Source organism: Austrofundulus limnaeus, unplaced genomic scaffold (assembly GCF_001266775.1).
Source record: "Austrofundulus limnaeus strain Quisiro unplaced genomic scaffold, Austrofundulus_limnaeus-1.0 Scaffold469, whole genome shotgun sequence".
In the NCBI taxonomy this organism is placed as follows: Eukaryota; Metazoa; Chordata; class Actinopteri; order Cyprinodontiformes; family Rivulidae; genus Austrofundulus; species Austrofundulus limnaeus.
Window position 1 is genome coordinate 9380 of NW_013952871.1, and position 8629 is coordinate 18008.

The 8629-nt window shown below is 45.6% G+C and overlaps 1 protein-coding gene across 1 annotated transcript in view; it reads left to right on the top strand.

Moving 5' to 3' along the window:
- Nucleotides 1-1379: 1379 nt before the first annotated feature.
- Nucleotides 1380-8629, top strand: part of LOC106529819 (mucin-5AC) — a 23995-nt gene continuing 16745 nt past the window's right edge. Inside the window, exons 1-5 of the mRNA XM_014025328.1 lie at nt 1380-2561; nt 3468-4799; nt 4912-4976; nt 5145-5323; nt 8605-8624. Of these exons, the coding sequence (XP_013880782.1) occupies nt 1380-2561; nt 3468-4799; nt 4912-4976; nt 5145-5323; nt 8605-8624 (2778 nt within the window). The remainder of the gene's footprint in view (nt 2562-3467; nt 4800-4911; nt 4977-5144; nt 5324-8604; nt 8625-8629) is intronic.

An 8629-nucleotide genomic window follows, 5' to 3' on the forward strand; every position in this document is an offset into this window, starting at 1 on the left:
CTATAACTACAACTACAGCTGCTCCAACTACAACCACAGCTGCTTTAACAACAACTACATCTGCTCCAACAACAACCACATCTGCTCCAAAAGCTACATCTCCTCCAACCACAACTACATCTCCTCCAACCACAACTAAAACTGCTCCAACCACAACCTCAGCTGCTCCAACCACAACCACAGCATCTATAACCTCAACTACAGCAGCTCAAACACACACAGCTGTTCCAACCACAACTATAGCTGTTCCAACCACATCTTCAGCTGCTCTACCAACAACCACAGCTGCTATAACCACAACTACAGCTGCTCCAACAACAACCACCGCTGCTCCAACCACAACTGGAGCTGCTCCAACCACGAACACAGTTGCTATAACCACAACTACAGCTACTCAAACCACAACTAAAGCTGTTCCAACCACAACCACAGCTGCTCTAACAACAACCACAGCTGCTCTAACAACTACAGCTGCTCCAACCACAACCACAGCTGCTCTAACAACAACCACAGCTGCCCTAACAACAACTACAGCTGCTCCAACCACAACCACAGCTGCTCCAACTACAACCACAGCTGCTCCAACAACAACCACAGCTGCTCTACCCACAACCACAGCTGCTATAACTACAACTACAGCTGTTCCAACCACGAACACAGTTGCTATAACCACAACTACAGCTGCTCCAACCATAACTACAGCTGTTCCAACCACAACCACAGCTGATATAACCACAACTACAGCTGCTCCAAAGACAACTACAGCTGGACCAACTACAAGCAATGCTGCAATAACCACAACTAAAGCTGTTCTAACAAGAACTACAGCTGCTCCAACCGCAACCACAGCGGCTATAACCATAACTACAGCTGCTCCAACTACAACCACAGCTGCTATAACCACACCTACAGCTACTCCAACCACAACTGCAGCTGCTACTACCACGACCACAGCTGCTATAACCACAACTACTGCAGTTTCAACAACAAGCACAGCTGCTATAACAACAACTACAGCTGCTCCAATAACAAATGCAGCTGCTGCAACCACAACTACAGCTGTTCCAACCACAACCACAGCTGCAATAACCACGACTACAGCTGCTCCAGCATCAACTACAGCTGCTCCAACTACAACCACAGCTGCTCTACCCACAACCACAGCTGCTACAACAACAACTACAGCTGCTCCAACTACAACCACAGCTGCTATAACCACAACTACAGCTGCTCCAACAACAACCACATCTGCTCCAAAAGCTACATCTCCTCCAACCACAACTACATCTCCTCCAACCACAATTACAGCCGCTCCAACAACCACAGCTGCTCCAACCACAACTACAGCTGTTTCAACCACATCTTCATCTGCTCCAACCATGACCACAGCTGCTATAAGCACAACTACAGCAGTTTCAACAACAACCACAGCTGCTCCAACCACAACTACAGCTTTTCCAARCACAATGACAGTTACAATAACCACGACTACAGCTGCTCCAACAATAACTACAGCTGCTCCAACTACAACCAAAGCTGCTCCAACAAAAACCACAGCTGCTCTACCCACAACCACACCTACTATAACTACAACTACAGCTGCTCCAACTACAACCACAGCTGCTGTAACCTCAACTACAGCAGCTCGAACAACCACAGCTGCTCCAAACACAACCACAGCTGCAATAACCATGACGAAAGCTGCTCCAACAACCACTACAGCTGCTCCAACTCCAACCACAGCTGCTCCKAAAACCACCACAGCTTCTCCAACCACAAATAGAGCTGCCCCAATTACAACCACAGCTGCTCCAACCTCAACTACAGCAGGTCCAACCACAACCATTGCCGCTATAACCACAACTACAGCTGCTCCAACAACAACTACAGTTACTCCAACAACAACCACTGCTTCTCCAACCACAATTGCAGCAGCTACTACAACAACCACAACCGCTACAATCACAACCACAGCTGCTATAACCACAAGTACAACTGCTCCCACTACAACCACAGCTGCTCCAACAACAACCGCAGCTGCTCCAAAATCTACATCTCCTCCAACCACAACTACATCTCCTCCAACCACAACTACATCTCCTCCAACCACAACTACAGCTGCTCCAACCACAACTACAGCTGTTCAAACCACAATATCAGCTGCTCCAACCCCYACCACAGCTGCTTTAACCACAACTACAGTTGCTCCAACAACAACCACTGCTTCTCCAACCACAATTACAGCAGTTTCAACAACAACCATAGCTGCTCCAACCACAACTACAGCTGCTACAACAACAAGCACAGCTGCTCCAACCACAACTACAGCAGTTCCAACCACAACCACAGCTTCTATAACCACAACTACAGCTGCTCCAACCACAACCACTGCTACTGCAACCACAACTYCAGCTGTTCCAACGACAACCACAGCTGTAATAACCACGACTACAGCTGCTCCAACAACAACTACAGCTGCTCCAACTACAACCACAGCTGCTCCAACCACATCCACAGCAGTTCCAACCATAACCACAGCTGCTATAACCACAACTACAGCTGCTCCAACAACAACCACAGCTGCTGTAACCACAACTACAGCTGTTCCAACCACAACCACAGCTGCTCCAACCACAACTACAGCTTCTCCAACTACAACCACAGCTGCTATAACCTTAACTACAGCAGCTCGAACAACCACACCTGCTCCAACAACAACTACAGGTGCTCCAACAACAACCACAGCTGTTCCAACTACAAGCACAGCTGCTCCAACAACAGCCACAGCTGCTCCAACAACAACCACAGCTGCTCCAACAAGAACTACAGCTGCTAAAACAATGAACACAGCTGCTCCAACAACAACCACAGCTGCTCCAACCACAACCACATCTGCTACAACAACAACCACAGCTGCTCCGACAACAACTACAGAAGTTGTAACCACAAATACAGCTGCTATAACCACAACTATAGCTGCTCCAACAACAACCACAGCTGCTGAAACCACAACTACAGCTGTTCCAACCACAACCACAGCTGCAATAACCACGACTACAGCTGCTCCAACAACAACCACAGCTGGTCCAACTACAACCACAGCTGCTCCAACAACAACCACAGCTGCTTTAACCACAACTACAGCTGCTCCAACTACATCAACAGCATCTTTAAACACGACTACACCTTCACCAACAACAACCACAGCTGCTCCTAAAGCTACTTCTCCTTCAACCACAACTACATTTCCTCCAACCACAACTACATCTTCTCCAACAACAACCACAGCTGATGCATCAACATCCACAGTTGCTCCAACAACTACAGCTTCACCAACAACATCCACAGCTGCTCCAAACTCAACTGCATTCGCTCCAACAACAACCACAGCTGCTCTAACCACAACTGCAGCTGTGCTCACCACAACTATAGCTGCTACAACTACAACGTCAGTTGCTCCTACCAAGACTACAGATGTTCTAACCACAACTACAGCTTCTCCTACCACAATTACAGCTGCTCCAACCGAAACTACAGTTGCTCTAATCACAACTACAATTGTTTCAGCCACAACTACACCTTCTCCAACCACAGCTACAGTTGCTCCAACCACAACCACAGCTTCTCCAACCACAACTACTGCTGCTCCAACCACAAGTACATCTTATCCAACCACTACTCCAGCTACTCCAACCACACCTACAGCTGCTCCCACAACAACTACAGCTGTTCAAACAGGAGTTGTAATCTCTACAGCTGCTCCAACCACAACTACAGCTGCTTCAACCACAACTACTGCTGCTCCAACAACAAGTACAGCCTCTCCAACCACTACTCCAGCTACTCCAAGCACAACTACAGCTGCTCCCACCACAACTACAGCTGCTCAAACAAAAGTTGCTGCAATCTCTACAGCTGCTCTAACCACAGGTACAGGTGCTCCAACAACTGCTACAGCAGCTTTACCAACAGCAGCTGCTCCAACAAAGACAACAGCTGCTACAATATCAACAGCTACTACAACATCAACAACAGCTACAAACAGAACTACAGCTGCTCCAACAATAAGAACTTCTGTTCCAACAACTATAGCTGCTACAACAACAACCACAGCTTCTCCAACAAAGACAACATCTGCTCCAACAATAACAGCTGCTGCAACAAATAACATGGCATCCACAGCTAACCTTACATCAACCAGAGCTGCAGCAATCTCCCTCACAGCTGCTTCATCAGGCACAGCTGCTGCAACTTCCACCACATTTGCCCCAACAGAAACTACACATGCCACAACTGCAACCACAATTGCCCCAACAACAAATACAACTAACGCAACAACCACTGCTTCCTCAACAGAAACTACAGTTTCACCAACAAAAATCACAACTACCACAATAACTACAGCCAACACATCAAATACAGCTAACACAAATGAAACTTCAACTGCCCCAACAACAGCCATATTTGCATCAATAGCAACTACAGCTGTTTCAACCACAACTACAGCTGCTGAAACAATGACCACAGCTAACACAGCAACCACTGCTAGTGCAACAGCATCCATAGCTGCCAAAACTGATACCACAACTAATACAACTTCAGCTACCACAAGAGCAACTAAAGCAAACACTATCATTACAGTTTTTACCGGTCCTACCACAACTGCTATAATAACTGCACCTCAACCCCCATTTCAAAAGTATACTGTTGCCACAGTTATTGTAGAACCATTTGTTGATCAACTCAATGATCCTAAAAGCAAAGCTTTCAACGATCTTGCCAAAAGAGTGTGTGCCACGGTAAGCATTATTTTGACAGATTCTTGTTATGTAGTATACATGGGCTCTATTTTGTTTTACATGTTTCTCTGATTCTTTTGGTCTCATGTTAGCCTTATCTGGTTTTCCACAGTATGATGCCATCTACCGTCCAAAATACCCTCAAACCTACATGGGCTGTTTTGTCCTTGCATTTAGGTACAGTTTTATTATCTGAAAGGTCATTTATTTACTTTTCACAAATCAAGTAATGTTGATTTTTATTGTACACTGCATACCATCAATAATCAGAGAATATAATCATTTATATTATAATCTTGTCATTTTTGACACATTTCTTGATTTTTGTGTATAATTTTCTTTTAGGCAAGTCATCATACGTTTGAATGGTACTGAAGCAAATGTGACCATAGCATTTAATCAAACCACACCAGCCGTCCAAATCCCAGCAGCTGCAGACATTCAACAAACCTTAGTAGATGCCGTGACTAATACCAATGCCACCTACAATGTTACATTCCAACCTAATGTCATCAAAGTAGAAGGTATGTAAAAAATCATCAAATGTTTCAATAAAATAGGAAAAAGTAGCCATAACAAGTTTTTATTCTGTTCGTAATCAATGCATGTATTTTGATTCATCTTCTGCTTGTTCTGGCATCCAATTGTGAGGGCTATAGCTTAAGCAGGGAGGACCAGAACTCTCTTTCCCCAGCCATCTCTTCAAGGTCTTCTGAGAGGATTCCAAGGCATTCCCAGGCCAGCCAAGAGATATAGTCTGTCCAGTGTATTCTAGGTCTTCCCCGGGGTTACCTTCCAGTCTGACATACCTGGAGCGCCTCTAGGAGTCATTCTTACCAGATGCCTGATCTAACTCAAATGGTTCCTCTCGATATGGAGGAGCAGCGGCTCTACTGAGTCTCTCTCGGATAACTGAACTTTTCACCCTATCTCTAAGAGAGATTCCAATTATCCTTCAGAGAAAACTTAATTCAGTCTCTTGTATCAGTGATCTTGTTCTTTTGGTCACCACCCATAGTTTGTGGCCATAGGTGAGCGTAGGAATGTAGACCGACTGGTAAACAGAGAACTTTGCCTTACAGCTTAGCTCCCTCTTCACCACAACAGACCAGAACAGAGACAGAAAAACTACAGAAACTGCACCAATCCATCAGTCAATTTCCTGCTCTATTCTTCCCTCACTCGTTAACAAAACCCCAAGACACTTGAATTCCTCCACTTTAATTTGAACCTCACCCCCAACCCAGAGAGAGCAATCCACCCTTTACCAACTGAGAACCATGGACTCAGATTTGGAGGTGCTGAWCCTCATCCCAGCCGCTTCATACTCAGCTGTGAACTGCTCCAGTGAGTGCTGAAGATCATGGCACAATGACACCAACAGGACCACATCATCTGCAAATAGCAGTGATCAAATCCTGAGGCCACCAAACCGGATCCCTGCATCCCTTGGCTGTACCAAGAAATTCTGTCCATAAAAGTTATGAACAGAATTGGTGACAACAGGGAGCCCTGACAGAGATCAGCTTACTGCTAGCAATGCAAACCAAGTTCACCGCTTGTATAGAGACTGCTCCAGTGTTCCATAGCAAGGYCACAACCTGTATTATTCCTCCTGAATCTGTGGTTCAACCACTGATCTGACTCTCTTCTCCAGCACCCCTGAGTAGCCCATAAAGGCTAAGGAGAGTGACATCTAATAAATGGAACACACGCTCCGGTCCCCCTTTTTGAATAGGGGTACCACCACCCCAAAGGCAAAGGCATGTCAACCAAAACAGTCCCACAACATTCAGAGCCTTAAAGAAATCAGGGCAGATCTCATGCATCCCTGGAGTTCTGCTGCCTCAGAGCTTTTTAACTACCTCAGTGACCTAAGCCCCATTTATAAAAACCAAACCTGAAGTCCTCAGACTCCACTTTCTCCATAGAAAGACATGCTGGTGTGACTGTAATTGTCAAGAAGTATTCCTTCCACCTCCCAAAGACATCACTGATTGAGGTCAACATCATCGTACCTTCACTGAACACAGAGTTAGTAAAGTGCTGCTTTCTCCACTTCAGCTACCAGATGGTTTGCCAGAATCTCCTTGGAGCTGATTAAGAGTCTTTATCCAAAGCCTCACTCAACTCCTCCTACATGAAAGCTTTTGGCTCAGCAAAATCCAGGGCTGCGGCCCACTTCACAATACTCRTCAACTGCCTGCAAAGTCCTACCAGCCAACAAGGCCCGATAGGGAACTTTTTTCAGTTTGACAGCCTCCTTAACCAGAGGTGTCCACCACCGAGCTCAAGGATGGCTACCATGGGAAGCATTGACCACCTTCTGGCCAAAGCTCTAGGCAATCACCTGAACAAATGAGACACAGAACATGGCCCACTTGGATTAAAAGTCCACCGCATCAGCTGGGATGTAGTTAAAGCTCTCTTTGGGGTGTGAATTGAAAATCACGAGGTGGTTGTGGCAGAGTGGTTTAGGGAATCATCCTGTAACCGGCATCCCGCCGGTTCATTCCCCCATTCATTTGTTGTGTCCTTGGTCAGATGGCCTGGGGGCACTTGTGCGTGGCAGCCTCTCCTCTGTCAGTCTGCCCCAGGACAGATCAGGTTACAGTGTAGCTTACCACCATAAGTGTGTGAATGTGTATATTGATAGGGGAATTTCTGTATTGTAAAGCACTTTGGAGTCTGTAGGGACTTGATAAAACACTAAGATCAGAACATTTATCATCTATTCGATGGGTTATTCTGCCAGGCTTTCCCATCAAACCCTCACTACATGTTTGGGTCTACCAGGTCTGTTAGATCAGATGACTATACAGTCAATCATTGATCTACAACCTTGGGTGTCCAGGTGCCACATGCACTTATGGTAAATGGTAAATAGTTTGATCTTATACAGTGCCTCATCATGTCTTGTCAGACTCCAAAGCACTTTACACTTCAATCATTCACCCATTCATACACTGATGGTGATGAGCTACAACCACCTTTAGGCAAGATGAAGTGTCTTCCCAAGGACACAACCAGTGAGACAGATGGAACGGGGATCAAACTGGCAACCCTCCCACATGATGACTCCTGTAGCCACTCAGCCACAGTTGCCCCATAATGCTTATGGACGCCCTTATGTTTGATCAAAGTATTTGTCATGGACAAACTGTGACTAGCACAGAAGTCRAACAACAGAATACCGCTCAGGTTCAGATTGGAGAGGCCGTTCCTTACAATCGTGTACTTCCGGGTTTCACTGTTGTTACCCATGTGAGCATTGAAGTCTCCRAACAGAATAAAAAGTCCTCAGCTAGAGCACCTTCCAGAACCCCTGCTAAGGACCCTAAGAAGGCTGGATACTCTGAACAGCCATTCAGCACATAGGTACAAATGAGTTTCAGAACCAGTCCCCTCACCCGAAGGTACAGGACAACTACTCTCTCATCTACTGGGGAAAACTCCAAAACACAGGCACTAAGTTGGAGTGTTACAGGGAGACCCATACCAGCTTGGCGCCTCTTACCATAGGAAATTCCAGAGTAGAATAATGTACTCTCCCTCTCAAGGAGATTGGTTCTGGAGCCCATGCTGTTTGTCAAAATGAGCATAACTATTTCTAGTTGGTACCTCTCAARRTCACACACCAAACTTGAGCTTCTTTCCCACCAGACAGCTCACCTATTCATGTTAAATGTATAAAATGTGTTTTAATTGGTTGTCTTTTAACTTTCTATCAGTTTTTGTGTACTTTGTTTTCACATAAGTATTAAAAACAATTTTTTCAATTTATGTTTTATTTTTGTGTTTGCAGTTGCATCTGTAACAACTGAAGCCCC